Here is a 26,788-nt window from a genome sequence, read left to right on the forward strand (position 1 = left end):
TGGCCGTATACCATCTGCCAGTTACAACCATTTCTTATTTTCCAAACACTGAGAAGTTCAGATCCACCCTCAGGCTTAGGCTAAGTCATATCCAGAAAGAATACAGAGAATACCTATAGCAAGTAAAGCAAGTAGATTTGGATCATTTCAGCATTATGATTGCTGAAATTGGTGGCCATTGTCTATATCAGTGATTGCTAGACTTTAGGATTTCATGAACCAAGAAAAATTTCAGAAATAAAATAAACCAGATGGGGGCAAATATAGTTACCAACATTTTATTTTCCTAGGAAAAATATTTAGAAAACAACTGCTCTATAGCTATCATCACATAAAAGAATGGACAATTTCAAAATAAAGCACAATCCTTAAGAGTAAGTCTTACTAAATGAAAACTCACTATATATTTTTTTTTCTCATTTCTCTGCTAATCTGCAGAAACTTCCCCATAGTTGAACCCCAGTTCACAAACTGGTATGTAAAACCACTTGTGCATCTGACATTCTGGTCTCTTCCATCTCTTGATTTATTCTAATAGTTCTAGAACTTTAGCTTGCTCCTAGGAACATGGGTCTAAAAGACATACAAATAAGTAATTATAATACAGCATGAATGCTGTAAGGATACAGGGGGAAATGTCACAGAAGGTTTCATCCACTGAGTGAAAAAAGTTTGCTCATGTGCAAGAATGAGGAAGACTATTAAAGGTGGCAACGACGATGGCTGAAAGCACAGAGGCCATCTGTGTGTGCGGTATATCCAAGGAAGATATATATACTGTGTCCCAAAAAAGTAAGTAGTGGTTATACTTGGTTGTAGAATAAGGGTTACTTTTCTTCATTCTTCTATTTTCTGAAATTTAACAATGGAATATGCATTAATTTAATGGCCAGGAAATAAACAACTATCGTAATTTTGTAGACTACCCTAGGAAGAAAAAACAAAAGGCCTATTTCCCTTTAAGAAAGCAGTTCATATTAAAAGAAGCCAGGTTGGAAAATGGAGATGTTAAGGACTTGGAAGATGGGTGCAGAAATCCAGCTCCAGAATCTGGCTAGGACAGATGACAAGGGGAAGATAACACTCCCTCAGTGCCTCTGTGAGAATTCTAAGCTGGCTGCACTCAATACTCAGGTCTTCTTGTCCACGGAGTCATTAGTCAGAAATTCTCAGGTGGCAGGTGCTGACAGGTCACTGCTTAGCAGTGCTTCTGGAGTCAAGGCACCAAGGTTAGAATTCCGGCTCTAGCACTAAGTAGCTCAATGAGCAAAAGCAAATGACCAAACCACTTGAACCTGTTTCCTCATCTGTAACGTGGAAAACTGCCTGCCTTTCTGGATTTTGGTACAGATCAACTGATATAATGTAGGTAAAGAATTTAGTACAATGCCTGCCCCTAAGAAAATGAGAATTACAATGTAGGACACTTTTGTGTGTGTGTACACACACACATATATATATAATATATATATATTATATATATATAATCGATCAGTTAGATATTTGTTTGCTTTAGTGGTTTTGAAAGGCTTTAAGATCCTACTTGCCATGTGTTCTATAGGTTTAGCTAACAGCTGTAAGTACACAAAAAGTCTGTCAGTTGGAATGTCAAAACCTTTTGAAACTTAGACACATGAGAGTGTTTAACACAAGTTCTGAATGCAGAAGGGATATTCATTATCTGCTGTTGCTTCTAAAATTAAGCTACCTTTAGAATGTTCTGCAGGATCCAGAAGTAACAGCCCTCCCCTAGATTCTAACAACTGATAGAAAACGAGGAGGACGCTTCGGATTCTTCACGGACTTCTTCCAGCGGGCTGCCCCATCCACCGCCAGAGAGAATCGGAGATGCGCGCAGATAAAAGGCTCAGTTCTAGGTCTTACCCAGGCTCTCTTAATGCTGGAATACAGTCAACAGAAGAATGTAGGAGGTCTTCCTCAAGTCTTTTCAAACAATCCCTACAGCTTCCAGAATTCTGTTCACGGGCCACTGGGCCCCCAGGTACCAACTCCAACAACTTCCGTCCCCCTCCTCTCTTTCCATCCTACTAACCTTGCTACGCCTCTCTGCAGCCCCGCCCCCTGCAAATGACCAATCAGAGAGGGTACAGTGAGCCGGATGGGGTGGGCCCAGTTTGGCGCTGTCGACGAATCAGCACCCTCAAACAGCGGGGGCGGAAGCGGAAGCCCTGGGTTGGCCTTGGGTTCCGCTGTGGGGGATGTCCCGTGGGAGCGAGTGAGGCGGTCCTGGGGCCGGCCGGTGTGAGTCCTCGCCTCCTTATCTGCCAGCCGACTCGGGCCAAGAGACGCCTGCAGGCGCGGGAGGGAGGAAGCTCGACCGCCCAAGAAAACAGCAAGCGGGCGGGCAGCTGCGGGGCAGAACCAAACTGTATGCAGGGTCTTTAGAAGTCGGTCCCGGTCGGCGCCGCTGTCCTCGAGGCCATGGTGCAGGCGGAACTCTGGGCGATCCCCAGGTGAGGGCAGCGGCTCCGCCCGGGGATTCCACCGCCCAGGAGCGGGTAGATGAGGGGCGGGGAAGAAAGAATGCTGCCCGCGCTGCTCCCTGGTAGCACCCTGAGCGGCCGCGGTTGCGGCGGCGGCGGCAGCAGCAGCAGCAGCAGCAGCCTCAGCAGAAAGCACAGCGCGGGCCGAGGAGGCGGCTCAAGCTGCTGGTAGAGTCGCCCAAGAACAGCTGTTTCTCTGTAGTATGCGAGTTGACAAAACAGCCAAAGAACGGGGATCCCCAGTACAGTCTCCTTCGAGCTCTTTTTCCTTGCTACTTCGAGCTGATTTATGCGGAAACATGCCTTGCACTTGTACGTGGAGGAACTGGAGGCAGTGGATTCGACCTTTAGCGGTGGTCATCTACCTGGTGTCCATAGTGGTTGCGGTTCCTCTGTGCGTGTGGGAATTACAGAAGCTGGAGGTAAGAGGGTCCTTCACCGTCGGCCTCTACCCTTTCTTCCACCGTCCTGCCCATCTAAGGTTGCCCATTTTTACCCCAGATGCCCCAGACTTGATATCCTGAAAATCATGTCATGTAAATGAGCCCAGTCTTAGTTCATAAACCTGTCTGGTTTCGTGTTCACGGTTTTTCAAAGAATGCTGCAGGTGGAAGGAGGACTAGGTCGAGAAAATAGAATATATTAAGATTGCTGCTTAGAAGAGCAGTCGTTTGCAAGTATTCATCAATTCCCAGAAAGTAGGTAATTTTATTCCTGGAATCTGACCTGTTCAGATTTGAACTTAAATAAACTACTTTGAAAACCATGTATTGAATTTTATTAGCATTTAACTAGCTTCCTGAATTGGAGTCTAGTTGGTTTAACTCTGTTGTTTGTTTGTACTTAGAAATTAGCTCTTAACCCACAAAGATTTTGCAAAAAGTCACATGTATATTTTTTTGATGTCATATTCTTATTGTGACATCAGTAAAGTACTACAAGCTGGAAGATCCTAAGGTAAATACTCAACTAGAATGGGTACTTTATAAAACCTGTGTAATGAATTTTAAATTCTAAGTTAATAAAAACCAAAAAGTACTTTTATTTTGCAACACCTATTTTATAAGAGCTGTGGCAAGACTTTGGATCTTTTAGGCTCTTTATTATGGAAATGATTTTTACATAATTAATGCATTTTAATATACATTTGTTTTCTGTATGTTCACTAAATTGTATTTTGTTGACTTGCCCATATTGGCATAGCCTATGTAGTTATTTTTAATGTTAATGTAATATTCCACTACATTAAATATTCCCCATTTGTCACATATTTAGGTTATTTTCATAAGTTGTCTACCAGAATTCAAGTATAGACATTTTTTAAAATTTATTTATTATTCATGAGAGACACAGAGAGAGAGGGAGGCACAGACACAGGCAGAGGGAGAAGCAGGCTCCACGCAGGGAGCCTGACACAGGACTCGATCCCAGGTCTCCAGGATCACATCCTGGGCTGAAGGCGGCTCTAAACCACTGAGCCACCGGGGCTGCCCCAAGTATAGACATCTTAATACAAATAGATATCTCTTACTTGGAAATATTTTTGGGAGGTGTGGTATAGGAACTCCTTTTAGGCTAATATGTATAATATCAACTTAGTTTAAGGTTTATCTTAGTTGTTAGTTAACTATAGTTTTTAGTGCCGGCTTTTAAGGAAAATTTTAATCTGCAGTCTCTCCTGCAAAAACCCTGAACCAAATTCTCTTCATGTCTTGTCTTAGGACTTCTCAGTTCACCAGCCAAAGTGTCTAAATAAAACATAAGTCACATTACATGTGGCCTCTTTAAGTTTTGTCACTGAGAGTCCCAGATTAAAAGCCAGTATCCCTAACTGTGGCTATTATGGCCCAACATAATCTGACACCACCCCCTACTTCTTACCATCTGATTTTCCTCAATTCTGGGCTTCTACCACAGTGACTTTGCTCAAACATGTAGGGTGCATACATGTTTGAGGGCCTTTGCATTAAATGTTCCCCCTTTATGGTATGTTCTTACCCCAGATGGTATTCTTATTCCTTTATAATCCTTCAGGTCTTTACTCAAATGTCACCCAGCTACCCCGTTTAAAAATTGCAAGCTTTCCTTCATCCCAGGATAAATTAGGCTTGTGTTCTGTATGGTGAGAAATAAAAACCTGGCACCCTCCTGCATGGAACTTAGAAATATAACTAAAAAAAACAAAATCAATAAAATAAAATTGTACAAAATGCTATGTAAGAAACTAAAAAAAGATCCAAGAAAGGAACAAGCAAGCATCTTCAAAGAACCACTAACTACCAGCTATGGAAAATTAAGTGGAAGTAAAGGGAAGTTAGAAAGCACATTATGGGGCAGCCCCGGTGGCGTAGCGGTTTAGCGCCGCCTGCAGCCCAGGGCATAATCTGGAGACCCTGGATCGAGTCCCACGTCAGGCTCTCTGCATGGAGCCTGCTCCTCCCTCTGCCTGTGTCTCTGCCTCTCTCTCTCTTTCTCTGCATCTCTATGAATAAATAAATAAAAAAAAAATCTTTAAAAAAAAAAAAAAGAAAGCACATTATGGTAGTTAAGAGATCATTGGTGCCTGAGTTACAATGACTTATGGCCCAAATCAGCAGAAATAGAGATGGAAAATTCAATTTTAAGTATCTTTGGCAGTGAAGAAACAAGACTTGACATGGACTGGGTTGGGGAAGAGAGTCAATAAGAATGAATCAAGGACAACTGTGAGGTTTTTATCTTGAACAACAGGGTAAATGGTGTTGCCAGTTACTGAGATGGAAAATAGGGATGGGTTTGAGGGAAACTGACTTCTACTTTGAACATTTAGTTTGAGGTATAGGAGAGACCATCAGATGGGCATGTCAAATACGCAGTTGTACATGCAAATCTAGAGCTCAGAAAGGTTTGAGCTGCAGATATTAATATGGAAGTTGTCAAAATGGACAGTGTTTCAAGTCCTAAGGATATGAGATTATAAAGGTGAAGAAGAAGAAAAAGGCTGAGGACCTGGCACCGATATTTAGGAATCAGGCAAAGGAACAGGAACTTAAAAAGAAGCATCAGCCAGTGGAGAAATGGAATGCCAAAGAGTGTTATCATGGAAGCCAGAACAGGGCAGTGTTTCAGAACTAAATAGTGAACAATGTCCAGTGCTACTGAGATGTTTGTTGGTTTTCATAAAATAGAGTCATTGGTGGTCCCAGTAATGGTTTCAGTGGAATTGTAAGGGCTAAAAACTAGAGGGAGTTGTTTGAAGAATATTCATTCTTCATGTGAGACAAAGAAGTGGTATCAGGATACAAAGATAAGTTTTTTGTTCATTTTTGGTTTTGTTTTGAGTATTTTGACTCTGAAAGGGACCTGAGAAATGAGTGGCATTATAGAAGGAAGAGTGTGGGATTAAGGAAGGGTTTGTTTTTTCTTGTTATGTTTTGTTTCTGAGGTTACATATAATAACTAGAACATGTCCCCAAGATTTTATTTATTCTTCTTAAAACCCCTAAAGCATAGGATTCTTTCTTATTCTGTAGACGTGAAAACTGAAACAGAGATAGTGGTTAACATGCCATTGTGCTAAGTGCTTTATATACAGTATATCCTTATTCTCTTCATCATTATTCACTAAATGAATTTATCTATGTAAAATACAGGGCCTGCCATGTAATGTAGTAGGTCCTCAATAAGCCCCAATTATCACTGTCATTTTTAAAATACCACTATTGCTTTGGAGCAGCCATTCTCTTTCTTGTGGAATAGCATTTTAGTTGGGATCACGTTCTCAAACACCTAAGGCAGGGTTACATACATCTCCTTGAGCACTACATGTTTAGAGACAGTTTTGCATGAAAAACATTTGTCTTTTTAAACACGAGAATCCCGGGCACCTGGGTGTCTCAGTGGTTGAGCATTGGCCTTCAGCTCAGGTCATGATCCCAGGATCGTGTTCGAGTTACCCATCAGGCTCCCCACAGGGAGCTTGCTTCTCCCTCTGCCTTTGTCTCTGCCTCTCTCCCTGTGTCTCTCATAAATAAATAAATAAAATCTTTAAGAAAAATAAACACTAGAATCCCAGTGCTTACACTATGAGAAGTCATTGGGAACCGAAATTATAGAAAACAAGAGGTTCATATAGTCCATCCCAGGGATGCCTATCTGCACCACTTAAACTATTTCTCTTACTTGGCTGAGCGTGTATAATGGAAGTCAAGTAAGTTAAATGGACAGATAATGTCACACTATTCTGCAGTCATTTTACCCTACTCTGCCTGTACTTATGGCCCAAGTAGCTACTCTTTATGTAAGTGCTCCTCCCTTTCCCTGAGGAGGACTGGACCCAGAGAGCGTTCTCTTATTGCACTTTTCTCTCTGCTCTGAAAGCATTTGGCTTAGGTTCACTTAATTCACTCCTGGATGTTTGTCCTTAATGGTTTTATATTTCCTCAACTTTTCAAGTTACCTTGGGGAAAAAAAAATCTATGCTACTTGTGTTCTTGTTTTATAAACCAAAACAACCCTCCTTATGACTGATAAGTCTAATAATGTTAATAATATCCTCCTATCAGTGTCTCAAGTATGAATAATTTTAGAAATAAGTATGAATTAAAATAAAGGTAATAATTTCTACAGATATCTGACATTATATTAAATACGTATGCACACAAAATTTAAATTTTTTATGCATATAGCTTTTTTAGGTAGCTCAAAAATCAAAACAACTATAAAACCAATGATTCAAATTAATAGCATTAATGTGGACAGATGATGTGCTTCTGAAACTACCACTTGCAATGTAAAAATGGTACTGACTCTGTGATGCAAGATTTTTTTTAATTTGGCATCACTCTACGAAATGACTCAGTTCTTTAGTCACTTGTTTTATGATCATTTGAAAAGAACTTTCTTTTTTATAGCGCACTGAGGATGCTTGGCTTTCATTAGTCACAACCACATCATTTTTCTCTTAAGTCTACCAGCAAGTTGGTACTAGGGCAATTATAAAAACAAATGTGGGCATTAAAATTACTTGACGATACTGTTCTAATTATCACCTTATAACAGGGAAGATCTAGAATATGCTATTATTATTATTTTAGGTCATCATTAAAATGAACACAGGTCTTCGGTGACTTACAATGGGGTTATATTCTGATAACCCTATTGTAAGTGGAAAATATTGTCCATAAAATATTGTCCATATTTTCATGCTCAGAACATTTACATTAGCTTACAGTTGGACAAAATCATCTAACACAGCCTATTTTATAAGAAAGTGTTGAGTATCTCATGGAATTCATTGGATACTGTACTAAAAGTGAAAAACAGAATGGCTGTATGGGTACAGAAGGTCCTCAAGTATGATGATTTGACTTATGATTTTTTTGACTTTACAATGGTGTGAAAGCAGTATACATTCAGTAGAGACCATACTTATAATTCTGAATTTTGATCTTTTCCTGGGTTAGCGCTGTGTAGTACAATGTTCTTCTCATGATGCTGGGCATGGGCAGCAAGCTGTAGTAGCATTCAGTCAGCCAGGTAATCCTGAGGATAAACAACTAATACATTTAAAGTCATTCTGAAAATAAATAAATAGATAAATAAATAAATGAATGAATGAATAAATAAATAAATAAAGTCATTCTGTACCCATATAGCCGTTCTGTTTCAGTATTCATTAAATTAAAGGAGATACAAGATATTCAGCACTTTATTATAAAGTAGGCTCTGTGTTAGATGATTTTGCCCAACTTAGGCAAAACTGTAGGCCAACTGTAGAACACTCTTAAGTGTTCTGAGCATGTTTAAGGTAGGCTAGGCTAAGCTATGTTGTTTGGCAGATTAAGTGCATTAAATGCAGTTTCAACTTAGGGTACTTCAACCATGATGGGTTTATGGGTTTATGAGGATATAACCCCATCACAAGTAGAGGAAGTTTTAAGTGTATAGTTTGTTTACCTTAATGATCCCATGGCTGACTGGGAACTACAGCTCCCTGCCCAACATCAGAAGAATATCATCATATCACACAGTGAAAAACTTTGCATATCCTTTCATACCACTGTAAGGTCAAGAAATTGAAAGTTGAACCATGTTAAATCTGGGACCACCTGTACTCAATTTTAAATGAAACTGAGCCAAGCAGAAATCCTTGGAAAATAATTGCTCAGACATTCCCTTTAGAATCTTCACATCCATATACTTGGTTATCGCGTACTATTTTGATTAATCTCTAGCATTCAGCAAAACTTTTTGTATAGTTGACCATTGAACAGCATGGGTGTGAACTACTTTAGGTCCACATACACACAGATTTTTGTCTAGAAATAGAATAGTACTGTAAATATTTTCTCTTTCTTACAATTTTAAATAACATCTTTTCTCTAGCTTACCTTATTGTAAGAATACAGTATGTAATACATGTAACATACAAAATATGTTTTAAAAAACTATGTTATTGGTAAGGCTTCTGGTCAGCAGTAGGCTATTAGTTTTGGGGGAATCAAAAATTATATATATATACGGATTTTGGACTGTGCAGACGCGGGGTGCAAAATCCCATATTGTTCAGGGGCTAAATGTATTTGCTTTTCAAGTTTTCCATACTGTTTAATGTAGAAGTTCATTATTATAAAAATACATTTGTTCCCTATACTTTTGTTTTTTTATACTCGTGTTGAAAAAAATATATATCTTGTTCAAATAGTAAAACTAGAAGTTGTAGACCTGAGCTCTTTTAATTAACTTTTCAAACCCCAGAGATATCAAAATTAAATGCCTATACCTTTTTTCCTTTAAAAAGTTAGCATTAACTTGTACTCCTGCCTTGAAGAGTAAATTCACAAATTAATATAAAATTCATTCCCTAGGGCCCCACAGATAGAACAAAGGTTCAGAGGTTTCTTTTTGTTTTTGTTTTGCCAGAAAGTGAGTGAAATACTTCAACTTTGCCTTAAGATGAGATAGTTCAGGGATGCCTGGGTGGTTCAGTTGGTTAAGTGTCTGCCTTCAGCTCAGGTCATGATCCCAGGTCCTGGGATCCAGCCTCAGATCAGCCTCCCTGCTCAGCGTGGAGTCTGCTCCTCCGCCTCCTGCTGCCCCTCCTCCCATTCATGCTCTCTTGCTCTCTCAAGTAAATAAAATCGTTATTTAAAAAAAAAAAAAAAAGATAGTTCAAAGTATATTTTTAGAAATTGAGCTTGTAAAGGGTAAAATGTTGACCAGATACTGACCTAAAAAAAGAAATTAGAGCTTCTTAAAATGTCCTGAGTTGATATTGTTGTATTTAAGAGGAGTAGCATGTATTAACACAGTTCGCTTGGACAGTAGTTGTGGCAGTACTTATCAAGTGGGAGGATTAAAAGATATAACATGTAAAAAACTTAGCAAACTATTAGGCAATACTCATTTACTAACATGTTGGGTAAATGATAAAATTCACAGAAAATGTAGGTAGGATTTTAACTTTCCAAACAAAAATGAAGGAGTAGACCATAAAAGATTTTTAGGGGCACTTGGGTGGCTCACTCGGTTAACTGTCTGACTCTTGGTTTCAACTCAGGTCATAATCTCAGGTCATGAGATGAAGCTCCATGCTGGGCTCTGCATTGAACATGGAGCCTGCTTGAGATTCTGTCTCTCCCTTTCCCTTTGACCCTCCTCTCTCTCTCTCAAAATAAAAATAAAAAAAGATTTTTAGACTAGACTTGCTGAAAATTTAAAAACTTCTATACATCCCCAAACATAATAATCAAGTACAAAAGAAAACAAGCTGAAGGAGAAATGATATGATGTTAATATTCTTTTTTTTTTTTTTTTTTAAGATTCTATTTTATTCATGAGAGACACAGAGAGAGAGACAGAGACACAGGCAGAGACAGAAGCAGGCTCCATGCAGGAAGAAGCCAAGCCCTACGTGGAACTCCATCCCAGGTCTCCGGGATCATGCCCTGGACTGAAGGTGGCGCTAAACCGCTGAGCCACCCACCCGGGCTGCCCCAATGTTAATATTCTTAATGTATATAGTGCTGTTACAAAAGGCCTCACAAGGAAAAATGCTCCCTCTCCCTCTGCAAAAGTACAAGTAGGCTGATTTTTGAAAAAGAAAAAATAAAGCCACTAGTCATTTGGAAATTGTTGGGCCTCGTTAATAATCAAATAAATATAAATTTAAGATATAAAAATATTTTATTTAGCTCTTTTTAGATTTATTTTAATATATTCTCTTTTTTTAAGGTTGGAATACACACCAAGGCTTGGTTTATTGCTGGAATCTTTTTGCTGTTGACTATACCTATATCTCTCTGGGTGATATTACAACATTTAGTACATTATACACAACCAGAACTACAGAAACCAATAATAAGGTAAATCTTAATATATTTTAATTCTTCCAGTGTTATGTTCACTTATTTTATAAATATGATTTAAAATGTTTTTAATTTATGCTTTGCTTTCTAAATAGGATTCTTTGGATGGTACCCATATACAGTTTAGATAGTGTAAGTATGTTTCATTTTATCTCATTAACTAAGAACTTGCTTGGTGATACAACTATATTTACAGAGTGCTTAAAGTAATGAAAGTTTATTATTTGGCAATAAGGAGTCAGATTAATACAAAAAGTGAAAAGATTCACTTGTTTTTAATGTTAATAAAAAAGACAACGTATGACAATAGAAAAGACAGGTGTTTTAAATTTTAAAAAACCTATAGCTATTTTCTTTGCTTAATCTTTTAAAATTTCTGATTACTAGTTCTTAGTTCTTTAAAGAATGTAATATTTAAAATTACATTATCATCCTTTTTATTTATTAAATATTTGGGGGGAATAAAGCCTTCCCCGGTGGATTCTAACATGCACTTATCACAAATGGCTGCTTTAATTTGATTAAATATAATGGAAATGTCTTTAATTGCATTTCCTATGATCCTCTCAAGAAAAATTCCAGATTATATTTAAAAACACAATAACAAAATAATTTAGCTTCTTTCTTCATATTCAGTATTTACCCCTAACACAAATTTTTGTTTATCAGTGTGCAAATCATTTATTGATTTTAAAAATTCATTTCACAGATTGTCTGGTAGCTCTCATAAATTTTAGAAAGTTTGATATAAATGTGACATCTCGTTTAAAAATTAGCATTGTGATTTCCATGATTTGGAATGGCAATTCATTTTATCTTAGCTGCAACTATTTTTAACATCTGTTTTTTCATAGTGGATAGCTTTGAAATATCCCAGCATTGCAATATATGTGGATACCTGCAGAGAATGTTATGAAGCTTATGTCATTTACAACTTCATGGGATTCCTTACCAATTATCTAACTAACCGGTATCCAAATCTGGTATTAATCCTTGAAGCCAAAGATCAGCAGAAACATTTCCCTCCTTTGTGTTGCTGTCCACCATGGACTATGGGAGAGTAAGTATGTTTGGTTTTAATCTTATGTACTTCAACAGAATTTTTAAGCATTAGTTCTCTGCAAAGTAGTGTATTAAGTACTATGAGCAGGACAAAGTTTAAGAAGAGTTCCTACCCTCAAATAGTTCCTAGTCAAGTTTGAAGAGTAAGAAAACACATTTTTATAATCCACACATACAGATTACTCTCTTAGACATTATTCATCCTAAATAGAAAACAAACATTGCAAGAAAAAAAACTTTAGAAATCATTTAATCAACATACTTTTACTATTTAGACCCAGGATCTACAGAGATTAACTTACTCAAGATTATATAGCTAGTTAATGACAAAATCCAGGTGTAAGGCCCAGGGAGAAGACAGTCTAGGTGGAGAAGTAGCATATGATATAAAGTAGGAGAAACAAACAGTGTTTATTCTATATATAATGGGTTGTTGGCCTTATTATACATCCATAGAGGACAGTAAAGGAAAATAAAGCCTGAAAAGTTCAGTTGAAGCTAAGATTGCATTTTTTTAAAAAGATTTTTATTAGAGAGCAGAGCATGTGTGAACATGAACAGGAGGGAGGGGTAGAGGGAGAAGGAGAAGCAGGGAGAGCAGGGAGCCTGATGCAGGGCTCTATCCCAGGACCCTGGGATCATGACCTGAGCCAAAGACAGACACTAAGCTGATTGAACCATCCGTAAGATTGCATTTTTTTATATGAATGAACCACTGGATATTTTTCAGCAAGGAAACATTTGAAGATACCTTTTTAGAAAGATTAATTTTGTAATACTATACAGAAAGCATTAGAGCAAGAATCCAGAGATGGGGAGATAAATTAGGTTATTATACTAGTCCATTTGTGAAATAAGCTGAAAAGGAGGGATTAAATTGGGACAGAAAGGAAAGAGACTGCAACTGAAGAACTGGTAGGACTTAATCACTGATAACGGGAAATAAGATGAAAGTTGCAAGTCAAGGTAACTGGAATGGTTTAATCAGTGTAGATCTATAACCTAGGGATACCTATATTGCCTGCCATGCAATATGGAAACATTTGTAGAACATTGGGACTAATTATGTCTCGAGTTTACACACTTGGCAATGACAAGGAACTACATAGCTATTTTAAATAAGCTCTTAATGTGTTTATTAACACACTTGATAGGTATTGAGCACCTAGTGTGTGCCAGTATATGGATATATCCTAGTGCATGTAACAGAATTCCAGAAACCTACATTTTGGTTCGGAGATTTAGAATTAAATGAACACACAAATGTAGAGTTACTTGGATCAGGAAATGCTATGAGGGAAAAGGAACAGGAAGCTATGAAAGAGGATAGTAAGGAAAACTATTTTAAGTTGGAGGTGGTGGAGAGATACTGTGCTCAGCAATGAGTAAATACAACATGGATAGAGATTTGTAGCTAATGAGCAGACTGCGGTGGTCACGGAATGAAAAATTACTCAGAAGAGAGATTATCAAGTGTAGGGAGATTCTCTAAACTGGCATAATAGAATTCTTGCTAAGGGCAGGCCAGGCACCTTCACATCAAGAGTGGGGGATGAGAAGCTTATCAAATATCAGGGGTAGGAGGATGACTTTGCAGTATTCCTTTCTCAGTCTGACTTAGGCCAAGGACAAGGCCTAAGAATGATGCCTAGTTGAAAAGACAGCTCAGAGGAGTCCTGTTTAAAGTTTGGTCAGGGGGAGAGAGTTGTCAAATGAGAAGCCATTATAGAATGTTGAATAGAGGACCAGTGCCCAATTTCATTTTCAGATATTACTGTGCTTTTTGTAGACTGAATTGCAAATGGGCAAGGATAGAAGAGATTGCAGTGGTCCAGTAAATATGATGATGATGATGATGGCTTGGCATTGATCAGGATTCTTCTTCTAAAATTACAGAACCTAAAATGAGCCTCTAGTCCTATCTTCAGAATGGCTCATCACAATGAGCTAGTGGTCCACTAAAACCCCAAACCTTTTTCAAACAATACCACTGATAAAATCCTCATATTCTATGCTTGTGCAATTTTTTTGTTCATAACTACACAATTACATTTATTCTTGTTAAATCTCTTTGTGTTGGTTTTATTTTTTCCTGGGACTTGAATTCTGACAGCTGCTGCCTAAATAATGTCAACAGTGCATCCATAGCTATAGAGATATTGTTACCGAAGTCATGCAGTTTGGAACTGTGATTTTAGTAATAATAAAATGTCTCCTGTGTATTAATACATTGTAGATTACCAGTCTCTCTAGTAGGTAACTGGTGTTTACAAATCTGATAATTAATCAGGCTTCTGCTGTTTAGGATAATCCAGTACAGTGCTTTGGTTATAAAATGTAAATACCATGGCAAGTTTGTAGCTGTTAATTGATAAAAACTGGTTTTTATCCTTTGATTGCTGTAACATAAACAGTTTTCTTTTAATGAACCTTAAATTTTTGTATGTTGACGAGAGGAAGGGAAACTCTTTACCTACTGATTTAGTACACCGGTGAAACAATGGTTTCCATGAAATGGTACTCATCCGTTTTACATATTCCTTCCCTTCCTCTTGTTTCTAAATTTCAGGTTACCACCTACCAAGTTGAATTTGACAGTTTGAAAAAAATTGTTCTAGGGTCTATACCTTTATGTAGTAGCATGTAGTAGCATCTTTAGGTTTTGTTCAGCTTTTTTAGTGGTAAATTGTTTTCTGAAGTGGCAATACCATATTTCTCTCCTACCAACAGTATAAAACACTTCTAATTGCAGGGGATCCCTGGGTAGCTCAGTGGTTTGGCGCCTGCCTTTGGCCCAGGGCCCAATCCCGGAGTCCCAGGATCGAGTCCTGCGTCGGGCTGCCGGCATGGAGCCTGCTTCTCCCTCTGCCTGTGTCTCTGCCTCTCTCTCTCTCTCTCTCTCCCCGTCTCTATCATGAATAAATAAATAAAATCTTTATAAAAAAAAAAAAACACTTCTAATTGAACCACATCCTCACTTACATTTGAAATTACCCAGACTTCTTTATATTTGCCTGTCAAGAGGGTGTAAAGTGGTGTTTCACTGTGGTCTTAATTTGGATTTCCCTGATTAATAGTGAGGTTGAGTAACTGTATATGTTTATTAACTATTTGTGTTTACTTTACCTAGAAATGCTTGTTTCTGTTTATTTTTTAATGGGTTGTCTGTCCTAGCTTTATCAGGAATCTTTATATATTTAGGTACTAATTCTTTATTTAGTGTGTATTGAAAGTATCTTTTTCAGGTTTTGGCATGCTTTGCCAGCTTTATTTAATATTTCCATTATTTTGAAAATGGAAGTTTTGAGTTTTAATTTTAAATATAGTTGAATTTATCTTATTTTAGTCAGTACTTACTGTGTCTTGTTCAAAAATTATTCCAGTTAGAGGATTATAGAAACATTGTCTTGTGCTTTTCTTCTGAACATTTCAAAAATTTTCCCATTAAGACTTATAAACACTTGATGTTTTGTGTATTTATTGTGTGAGGTAGGAAAGCAGTTTCATTTTATTCCATTAATTGTCCTCACTGATATTGCCATCTCTGTCATATCTCAAGTTTCAACACATATGGTCTCTTTGTGGCTTTTTGTTTTGGGTTTTTGTTTTGTTTTGTTTTATTGGTTAACTTTTCTATTCCTGGGCCAATTCCATACATTAACCACTACAAGTTATTAATAAGCCTTAAAATGAGGGGCATGTACCCTGACCTTATTCTCTTGGCTATTTTTGGGTCTTGGCTCTTACATATAAACTTTAGAAACAGTTTGTCAAGTTGCTTGAAAACCTGTTGGTGTTTTTTCACTGTAATTGAATTCAATCTTTAGTTTATTGACATCTTTATGATTTTTTGAGTCTTACCCATGAATGTGATCTGGCTTTCTACTCACTTAGCTCTTCATTTACCTTTCAGTAAAGTACATTTTTCTTACACTTTGTACATCTTTTTGACTTTGTAAATGTGTTTTGTTGCTATTATAAGTGGCATCTATCTTAAAAATCATTTTAATTGCTTCCAGTATGTAGAAAGGCCATTGGTTTTGGCATATTGATCCCATATCCAAAAATCCTGTTACATTTTCTTAGTCTGTAGATCTTTTAAGTTGTTGGTGAAGATAGTCCTCTTTAAGTAAAGGACTACTTTGCTCTCCAGTCTATACGATACATTTCTCTTTCTTCTCACTGTGCTGGTTAGTATCTCTAGATATTCTTCCATTATTCTTGATTTTAAAGGGAATTCTTATAAAATTAATTGAATTTTGTATCTAAAGATGTTTTGTAGGCATCCTTTGTCAGGTTAAATGAGCTCTCTCTTACTCCTAGCTTGTTTGAATTTTTAAGAATCATGAATAAATGATTAAATTTCTTCAAATGCTTTTTCTGTATCTCTTGAGATGGTTGAGTTTTGCCTTTAACCTGTTAATTAGTGAATTAAATTAATAGCTTTTCTAATGTTAAAGCCCTCTTGCATTTTGAGGATAAATTCAAAATGATTAAGATATATTATCTGCTTTTCTACATCACAGGTTTTGGTTTGCTAATATTTTGTTTAGAATTTTTACATCTATGTTCTTGAGTTAGATTAGACTATAATTTTCCTTTTTTATATCATTCTTGTCTGATTTTCATATCCAGGTTATACTGCCTGAATAGGCATTATTGCTTTTTATAATATGTATCACAGGAAGAGACTGTAGCTTGAAAGATTAGACCTAGACTTTGTGGGAGGACAGGTATAGAACTAGTTAGGTTTCCTGTTGTTTCCAAAATCTTTTTTTAAATATATTTTTTAGGTATTAGAATAAAGTTTTAAAATGTTTAGGCAGGGGCACCTGGATGGCTCAAGTCATTTAAGCATCCTACTCTTGATTTCAGCTCAGGTCATGATCTCAGGGTCATGAGATGGATGGATCCATGAGATGGATCCCGAGTTGGATTCCACTCTCAGGAGGGAATTCTCTCTCCCTCTCCCTCTGGCCAACCCCCTTTTTCTCTTCCCCCACACATTCTCTCTCTCAAATAAATGTTTATGGGCATGCATTTCTATTTTCTCAGCTCTTTTTTTTTTTAAAGATTTTATTTATTTATTCATGAGAGAGAGAGAGGCAGAGACACAGGCAGAGGGAGAAGCAGGCTCCATGCAGGGAACCCAACGTCTCGATCCTGGGTCTCCAGGATCAGGCTCTGGGCCAAACAAAGGCGACGCTAAACCACTGAGCCACTCGGGCTGCCCTTCTCAGCTCTTTTGAATCTGTTATGAATCCTTTTCCATTTCTAGTGCTATTAGCATCTTTATTTTTCCCTTGAACAATCTTGCCAAAAGTTTGCCTATTCTTACTAGACTTTTCAAGGACTGTTTGTGCTTTGTTGATTCTGTCTGTAATATATTGGTTTTTCTCTATCATTGATTTCTGGTGTTTTTACTTCCTTTCTCTCATTTCTTTTGGTTTACTATCTTTTCCTAACATGTTAGAGTCTTATTAGCTCATTAATTTACACAACCTTTTTTTTTTTTCTGAAGATTTTATTTTTAAGTAATCTTTACACCCAACATGGAGCTCAAACTTACAACCCCAAGATCACTTGAGTCACATGCTCTTCTCCAAGTGAGCTGCCTTCTTTTTACATCTACTGGGGTAGATTTTCATTTTATTTTCATTGCAGTCAGAGAATATACTCCCTCTGAGACAGTCTTTGGAATTGGTTAAGATTTGTTTCATGCCCTTTTTTAGCTGATCAGTTTTTATAAAGGTTTCCTGTGCACTACAAGACATTGTATATTCTGTATCAGTGAGTGTGCTCATTTAATATCCATGTGGCTATTTATGTTATTCAACTTTTCTGTATTTCTAATGATTTTGGCTAGTTGTACTGTCAGTTACTGAGAATCTGCCACTGATTATTTGTCACTTTCTTCCTGTACTTTTGTCAGTTTTTGTTTTATATATTTTGATGCTGCTTCTATTCCAAATAATCTTGTCTTAGGCGCCTGAGTGGCTCAGTCAGTTAAGTGTCCAACTCTCGATTTCAGCTGGGGTTATGATCTTAGGGTCATGAGATTAAGCCCTGAGTCAGGCTCTGCACTGGGCATGGAGTCTGCTTAAGATTCTCTCCCTCTTCCTCTGCCCCTCCTCTTGCCTTCCCCCATTTGTACACATGTTCTCTAATAAAAAAGTTATTTTTTTTTCTTAAAGTTATTTTGTCTGGTATTAACAGGTATCCCATCTTTCCTTTGTTTAGTATTTTCCTAGCATATCTTTCTCCACCTTTGACCTTCATCCTTTCCATTTCCTTATGTTTTAGATGTATCACTTTTTTTACTTTTAATGTTCTTTGCTTTCTAATCCAACAATCCATCCCTTAAATTAGGCAATTTATACTTAGTGATTATTTATATATTCATTTAAAATCTCACCATCTGTTTTCTTTTTGTCTCACTGTCTTCTATGCTTTTATCATTGATTCCATTTTTTAAGTAAGCCTTTGTTTTAGAATAATTTTAAATTTACAGAAAAGAAGTCTTTTGTAGATTTAGCTGCAAGTACTAACAGTTTACTTGCTCTGCACTCCTTGCATCTCTGAAATGATCCTGTGAGATCATTTCCTTTCTAAAGTATGGCCCTTAAAAGTTCCCTTTAGTGTGAATATATCAGTGGCAAATTTTCTCAGATATACTTATCCAAAGGTATCTTTATTTTGCTCTCATTCTTGAAAGATAGTTAACTGGATATAATTCTGTGTTGACAGGAATTTTCTCCAAGTATTTGGAAGATTTTATTCTACCTAATTCTGGCTCTATTACTGTTAAGCCTCTCCTGTCAGTCTAATTGTTATTCCAGAATAGATGATCTAACTGCATTGAAGACCCTATCTTTGATGTTTTGCCTATTCACCATGAAGTATTTAGGTTGTTTTGTTTCAGTTTTAGTCCTGCTTAATCTACAGGGTGCCTCAATCTGTAGATTCATACCTTTCATCAGTTCTGAAAACTCTGTAGGCATAACCTCTTCTGATTTTGCCTTTCTTCCACTCTGTCTTCTGTAACTATGAACATATGTTTGACCGTCTGATTCTATTCAGTTCTTTGCAACTCTCTTTTCACGTTTGTCTTATCGTCCAGTTCACTAATTCCCCATAGCTTTCAAGGGTATCTATGGACTATTTAATCCATTTGTAAAGAGTATGGGGCAGGAAGCACAGCAGGTATGGCCAAGGCATTCTCTCAAGAGGTCTTGCAACAATCCCAAGTGCACCCTTTAGGTCTTCATAGGGAGTACACTTAGCTATAAGTGGGAGTGAACCACCTCACCACAGAGAAAGCTCTCACCACATAAAACCCCAACAGTTTCTTTATTCAGTCCTATTAACATAACACTTCAAGACTTTTATGCCAGATTCTCAATCTTCTCAATCTAGATGTAATTTTTTAAATTTACATATTCATTTGAGAGAGAGCATATGCTTTCAAAAAGGAGAAGGAGAAAAGGATGAGGGAGCAAGAGAATCTTAAGCAGGATCCCCACTGAGCACAGAGCCCAACTTGGGGCTCTATCCCAGGGACCCAGAGATCATGACCTGAGCCAAAATCAAGAGTCAGCTGCTTAACCGACTAAGCCACTGATATGCCCTAGATGTATTTTTTAAATTAGGGGGCTCAAAATACGTAACATTGATAATCAGTTCTCCTGATAGTAGTGCTAAATAAAGCATCTGCCATCAGAGCAACTTGGTCTTTTAAGGAGGCTTCGACGTGGCTGTCATGTAGAGAGCCTTTCTTGTTTGGGGACTTTTTGTTTTGTTTTTGTTACTCCTTATGAATTTTCCCCTATCTTGAATAAGCCCAGCAATAAAATAAAAATTGTTTATCTTTGTCCTTTCATAATATCTAATCAGTGATACTCTCTGGAATGGTATTTACATTCTAAACTTGAAACTGAACCTTAAATGTAAATCACACTTTCTGAATATGCTTTCACATAGACATGCACACAGTTCATTTGTTACTGGGTCTTTCTTCCAGAAACACAAGGACACACTTATTCTTTCTGTGCTGCAGTATTCGGGAATTTGAGACTGAACACAGAAAGGGAGATCTTTCAGAAGATGTAATTGTTAAATAATTAAAGAAACCGCATTTAAACAGTGTTTGCTACCATCCACATTCTTCCTCAACTGCCATTTAGAATGACTAAATTAAAAGAATAAAATATAAACGTGCCATCATTTGTCAGAGTGACTTTAATTTGGGGCGGCATTGGAGAAAATCTAAAATCTGATCCTATTTAAATAAGTAATTGAAATGCTAAGTTGCTTTTTTTTTTTTTTTTTCCTTTGGCAGAGTATTGCTGTTTAGGTGCAAACTGGGTGTACTGCAGTATACAGTGGTCAGACCATTCACCACCATTGTTGCTTTGTAAGTACAAAGAATTTATATTATCACTTTTTAAAAATACTCATGCTCTTCAGTGAGAACTGAATAGACATATGAAGAGTATTAATTTACTTTATGATATATATCTAGTCTGTTATAAAAAACATGGTATATAAAACCCTACTACATTAAAATAAATAAGGTGACCATTTATAAGCAAACAGCACCACAGAATTCTTCTAAATATTCTCTACAGCATTCTGGAAAACATTTTAAAAATTATGTTTGCAAATAATAATGTAAACATAGCTTTACAAAAACATCTATTACATGAAGTTAAAGTGTGCTACCTTCATTTCATTATGTGGTTTTATTTTCTATACGGTTAATTTAGAATATGAGTATTATATTCTAAGGATAAGATCCTATTTTTCTTTTGTAAGAATTCAGTCAAGGTTTAGGAGATGAAGTAAAATGGCATACCATTAAGCTATCTGGTAAAACTATGCCCTAAAAATTTAAGAATATCAGATAAAGTGAGTAGATTGCACGTTTTATCTGCTAATAATATTGTGCGTGTTCAGGGGAAGAATAGGAAGAAAGGTGAAAGAAGCATTTAGTTCTTTATTCTACCTTTAAGCTAGCAGTTCTTTAGCAGCATTTACCCCTGAGTTAAAATTAGTTTATTTATGAAGGCATGCTTTATTTGTCTGCAGTTTAGCAACTGGAGAATCATATAAGTTAATTTTAGATCTGGGTGTTCATAATAAAATTTACCTCCCAAGACAGTTTAGGGGAAAAATTAGAGTTGTATTTGTAGACTTGTACTATATGCCTATAGCAATCAAACTTTGAAAATTAGCATAATTTTTTTTAAACATAACTTTTTTTAATCTGGTAACTGCCCTTTCTAGTTAAATGTGTATGTGTCTTATTTTGGATTTAAGATGGAGGAATAAGCATATGGTAGCATTACTAGAAAAATGTTTTAATTTTAAACCACCTCTGTGACCAAAATTCTCAAGTGATTATCTATAGGGTCTTTTAAATAAACTGACTTCTAAATTTAAGTAGTGATGTCAATGCAATGTTTTAAATATTGTTTTAAAATATATTTTGATTTAGTTAATCATAAATCTCATTTTTACCATTTTTTAGAATTTGTGAACTACTTGGTATATATGATGAAGGGAACTTTAGTTTTTCAAATGCTTGGACTTACTTAGTTATAATAAACAACATGTCACAACTGGTAAGTAAATGTTAATTTTAATTGTATTTAATTAGTACCTATGACTAAATTTTCTCAGAAGTTTCTTTGGGAATAAAGTTTGGGGTTTTTTTAAGTTATTTTTTAATTTTGAAATTTGATTTCTAGTAAAGAACTTATTAAACTTTTCCATTTTTTAAAAAGATTTTTACCTATTTATTTGAGAAAGAGAGAGGGTGAGCACAAGCAGGTGGAGTGGCAGGCAGAGGGAGAGGGAGAAGCACACTCCTCACTGAGCAGAAAGCCCAACTCAGGGCTTGATCCCAGGACCCCAGGATCATGACCTGAGCCGAAGGCAGACTCTTAACTGACTGAGCCACCCAGGCACCCCTTAAATTTTAGCATGTCTTTGGATAAAATAGATAGATAAATACATAAAATATCTTTGTTAATTATTTGGTGACTTTTACCGTGACCTGTTGATCATGTTTGTTCATTTGGTCCTAGTAGTCATTGCATAGTTGTGTAGATTGTGTAGATGTCGTAAATAAAAGCACAGTCCTCTCCCAAAGAAAACATAACCTAGGCATACTCAGTAAGAGAAAATGTCTTTTAAAAAAATGTCTTGTTGGAAAAAAGAAAAAAAAATGTCTTATTGGTATATGGTAGTCCCAGTTTTGAGTAAAAATGGGAAAATAAAATTCTCATGTATTTGGAATAAAGGAAAATTGCAAATGCCAAGTTAAAAGAAATGATGTTCTAAAAATTGAAATGCTCTAAAAAAAAAAACTGATCCTTTCAGCTTAGGAATATGCACTGTATTTAAAATCTTCAGTTTTAATACTTTCAACAAGGTAAGGTGCGGTAGCGTGTGTGGTATTAGATGTTTATAATAAAAATTATATGCCTTTGTATTCAAAGCTGTTCTATATGTTCATATTCTTTGGAACCAGTAATTCCATTTCTGAAATGTATCAAGAAATGGTTGTATTTTTTATTTTAATATCTTTGTGTATACAGGCTGTTATTTGTAATATCAAAGGCTAGAAACCATACAAAGCCCAGTGATAAGGACTGGTTAAATGTACCAAAATTTTAGGCAGTTAATTTAAAATAATCCTATGGGGCCACCTGTGTGGCACAGCTGGTTAAGCATCTGACTTTTGGTTTCGGCTCAGGGGTCATGAGATCCTCAGTGGGATGTCTGCTTAAGATTCTCCCTTTCCCCCTGCCCCTCCCCCTGTGCACACGTGTGCTCTCTCAAATAAATAAAATCTTTAAAAAAAATCCTCATGAAACAGGAAAAAGTAACGCACTTTAAGTGGGGGAAAAGTCAAGCAACAAAATTTATATTTAGTTGATAACTGTTAAAAAGCACCTTATGTGCTTTGGAATGGACCTAGAAAAATTTGTCTGAAACATTACTCTATGCCAAGTCTCTGCTTTATAACTGTATTATTTATTACTGTATTTACTTATTCTTATTAAAGAAGTTTAACTATTAATCTTATTTCTAGTTTGCCATGTATTGTCTACTTCTATTTTATAAAGTACTGAAGGAAGAACTGAGTCCAATCCAACCTGTTGGCAAATTTCTTTGTGTAAAACTGGTGGTTTTTGTTTCTTTTTGGTAAGTATTGCTTTCTCTTAAATATAAATTTTCTCATTTTCTACAGAGCAATAAAAACAGTAGATTAGGAAGGATTTTCAAAGAAGTCTTAATATAGAAGATAGCTTAAAATGTCTCTACTTAAAGTTCATCTTCTTAGCCCTTTTTGGTTTTTCATAATGAAATAATCAGATGGTCGCCATACATATGTAAGAAGAAAATAATTTGAGACAACCTAACGGTCTCAACATTAGAGGAATCATTAAAATATATGATGGTCCTTTCATATAAGAGGATAGTCTGTAGTTTGGAAGATAAATATAATGTAGAATATTTAATGTGATGTAATGTTCATTTACTTGGTACAATATATTTTTTAAAGCAGAAGGCAAAACTTTACATGGTCCCAATTTAGTAAAAGGGTGGGTGATAGGGCACTAGAAAAAAATATATCACGGGACTCCTGGGTGGCTCAGAGGTTTAGCGCTGCCTTCGGCCCGGGGCTTGATCCTGGAGACCCAGGATCGGGTCCGGCGTGGGGCTCCCTGCATGGAGCCTGCTTCTCCCTCTGCCTGTGTCTCTGCCTCTCTCTCTCTCTCTCCTGTCTCTCATGAATAAATAAAATCTTTAAAATATATATGTATATATATACCATTTAACAGTATACAAATACAAAAAGGGGAAAAAGAATAATCCTTGAATTCTTACCACCCAAAAAAGAATGATTAACATTGTGGTGCAGATAATGCAACGTATAAAATGCCACAGAAAGAGTTTCATACCATAAAAACTTGGTGGAACTCAATAGTGCATTCATTATGTTGTGGATATAGTTCTTTGTTAGTAAAGTGAGGATATAGTTTCCTTGTCATTTAAGGGTTTTTTTTTTGTTTTTACTAAGTATTCTGTTCAGTGGATCTAACTCTTTAACTACTCTATTGACATTTAGGTCATTCCTAATTTTTTCACCATTCCAAGCAATACGGAAATTAAATTCTTGTAAACAGAACTATGAACATTTGTCTCATTATTAGCTATTTCAGTTTAACCTAGGATCATATCCATAGATGTGGTTGAAATGTTCAGTATGACTCCATCTTGCAAATTCATTGCCTTCTGAGTTTGTCTCTAGTTCCAGCACTTCAAACAAGACTGGTTTCAAAATATTTTTAAAAATAATCTGAATAGGGAAACCAGGTGACTTGGCGATTGAGCATCTGCCTTGGGTTCAGGGCATGATCCCTGGATCTGGGGATCAAGTCCCACATCAGGCTCCCCATGAGGAGCCTGCTTCTCCCTCTGCCTGTGTCTCTGCCTCTTTCTCTGTCTCTCTCATGAATAAATAAAATCTTTTTTAAAAATCTGAATAGTTACATGTATAAATAACATTTAAGTGTCCTTTATTTTAAATACTTATCACTCAAGGTTGTAGGCATTGTCTATGTATAGGAAGAATTTAAAATTTAATTACTTGTGTATATACTTCCAAAACAAAGACAAATAAACCAAGTATTGAAATTCCATGTGCTTACAAGTATGCATAATCAAAATTCCTATGATGAAACTGTATACTAGAAGAATAAATTTGTAAAGCATATATATATTTAATATAAATATATAATATCTTCAGGAACATGTTATGAAGACAGGGTGGTGGTGGTGGTGTTCCACAAGTTGTGCTGGGATTTTAACTTTTTTAAATGGCATACTGTTAAAACAACTGCTCATTTTATGCTTGATATAGATATGGCGTTTACCTTTTCCTAACATATAGGCAAGCAGTAGTTATTGCTTTGTTGGTAAAAGTTGGCGTTATTTCTGAAAAGCATACATGGGAATGGCAAACTGTAGAAGCTGTGGCTACAGGACTCCAGGTTAGTGCTATCCATGAATTTAATAAAACTTTACTGTTTTGCCCATTTTTACATACTGTCTCCTAAACCTGACAACATGAGGCTGTGGGGGTATTACCCTTACTTTACAGATGAAGCAATGGAGGAACCCTAGAGAGACTAGCATCATCACTAATTTGTGGTAGAGCCAGGAATAGAACCTAGATTTTGTTTTTCCTAGTCAATTTCTCTGCATTTTTCCTTAGTCCTTGGGCAGTGGATTGAGGATGCATTGTACTTTGCTAAAACATACTTGGTTGAGGGTAGCATAAGATAGATTTAAATTTTTGCCATTTTGTCCTTTTAAGAAGTCAAAAATAGCTTGGAAAAATGAAAAAATGAGTGCAATCTTCTGGGGGGAATACAGCTGATTTCAGTATTTCAGTTGATATGGAAATACTTTTTGAAAAGAGAAAGCGCTTTCCTTTATCTACAAAACTAGATTTAAGCTAAAAGATGGCTGCTATTTTTTTTTCGTAGGACTTTATCATCTGTATTGAGATGTTCCTTGCTGCTATTGCTCATCACTACACTTTCTCATATAAACCATATGTCCAAGAAGCAGAAGAGGGTTCATGCTTTGATTCCTTTCTTGCCATGTGGGATGTTTCAGATATTAGGGATGATATTTCTGAACAAGTAAGGCATGTTGGTAAGTACCAGCCATTCCATTCATCCAAATAGATTATTGTACTTTTCCTACTAGGGCAATTTAGTAGCTATTTGAGAGATGAAAAAGCTTTGTTTAAAGCAGTACCAGTAAGGCTCTTCAAATCAGGAGACAGGAGGGGAACTTATTTTAGCATGATAAGTTTATAGTGGTAAAAATAACTTTTGGCTAACCTGGAAACCTTTCTATTACTTTTGAAAAGGAAGGACAGTCATGGGACATCCTAGGAAAAAGTTTTTTCCTGAAGATCAAGATCAAAATGAACATACAAGCTTGTTATCCTCATCATCACAAGATGCAGTTTCTGTTGCCTCTTCTGTACCACCTTCACCCATGGGTCACTACCAAGGGTTTGGACACACTGTGACTCCCCAGACTACACCTACTACAGCTAATATAGCTGATGAAATATGTAATGACACTACAGAAGAGAAAAAAGAACTTCTAGACAAATCTGTGGCCTCCTGAACAGTGTGCAAAAGCAAACTGCTCCTCCTACCATGTTATTTCATTACCTGGTATCCCATTGCTCAGGATTTTGTGCTTGGGACAAACCATAAATGATGGAAAATTTCAACACAGAAGGTGAAAGCCAGGTACAACTACTGGATTTATATAACTGGGTTTTGTAAATCACAAATAATCAGTCTAAATATCCTAGACTTAGACTTGATTTCTTAACATTAGAGTATCACATACTCAAATGGTAGAAAATGACTCTACTAAATTGTTCCTGACGTTACATTGCTTTATCAAGAGGATGGACATTAAAAAAAAAAAAAAAAAAAAAAAAAAAAATCCATGCTTCCTACCACTGATGCATGAATATAATGCTCTGGATTTAGCAGAAAGTGTAATTTGGAAATATGAATTAGTGGAACTTAATCATGTGCCATATATGCCTACCTAACAATTATTTCTCTATTTCTCAACTGGATGTCTTTCAATAAATAAGAATTTATCATTTATTTTCTGCAATTTTTTGTTTCTCATTCTTTAAACATAAACTCTTAATGTTTTTTATGAAAAATTCTTGATTAAAAACACAGCAAAAAAGAAGTCCAAAAAGATTAAAAGTTAAAAATTACATACCTACCATGAAAGATACCTATCTTATATTCC

The 26,788-nt window shown here is 36.2% G+C and overlaps 1 protein-coding gene and 1 long non-coding RNA gene across 5 annotated transcripts in view; one reads left to right on the forward strand and one right to left on the reverse strand.

Moving 5' to 3' along the window:
* LOC144282520 (uncharacterized) overlaps positions 1-3,566 on the reverse strand; it is a 127,789-nt gene extending 124,223 nt beyond the window's left edge. Inside the window, exon 1 of one of the 4 annotated variants that reach the window (XR_013350988.1) lies at positions 1,709-3,566. This is a non-coding gene — a long non-coding RNA (uncharacterized LOC144282520). The remainder of the gene's footprint in view (positions 1-1,708) is intronic. The other 3 variants (XR_013350986.1, XR_013350989.1, XR_013350987.1) reach the window with 3 other exon arrangements.
* On the forward strand, positions 2,163-26,634 carry TMEM184C (transmembrane protein 184C). Its single transcript, XM_077846288.1, has 10 exons — positions 2,163-2,926; positions 10,719-10,849; positions 10,948-10,984; positions 11,707-11,912; positions 20,253-20,327; positions 21,444-21,537; positions 23,013-23,125; positions 24,879-24,978; positions 25,477-25,648; positions 25,869-26,634. Exons 1-10 carry the CDS (start codon positions 2,708-2,710, stop codon positions 26,132-26,134), a joined length of 1,413 nt encoding a protein of 470 aa, XP_077702414.1. The 5' UTR covers positions 2,163-2,707; the 3' UTR covers positions 26,135-26,634.
* The last annotated feature ends 154 nt before the right edge of the window (positions 26,635-26,788 follow it).

The sequence above is a fragment of the Canis aureus genome, chromosome 13 (genome assembly GCF_053574225.1).
Source record: "Canis aureus isolate CA01 chromosome 13, VMU_Caureus_v.1.0, whole genome shotgun sequence".
NCBI lineage: Eukaryota > Metazoa > Chordata > Mammalia > Carnivora > Canidae > Canis > Canis aureus.

What these genes read in the sequence shown, in the direction of transcription:
- TMEM184C (XM_077846288.1), top strand. Translation starts at nt 2,708, where the DNA reads ATGCGAGTTGACAAAACAGCCAAAGAACGGGGATCCCCAGTACAGTCT. An exon ending in TAAACAACATGTCACAACTG is followed by an intron (nt 21,538 to 23,012) that starts GTAAGTAAATGT and finishes TCTTATTTCTAG; the next exon opens with TTTGCCATGTATTGTCTACT. An exon ending in GTGGTTTTTGTTTCTTTTTG is followed by an intron (nt 23,126 to 24,878) that starts GTAAGTATTGCT and finishes CCTAACATATAG; the next exon opens with GCAAGCAGTAGTTATTGCTT.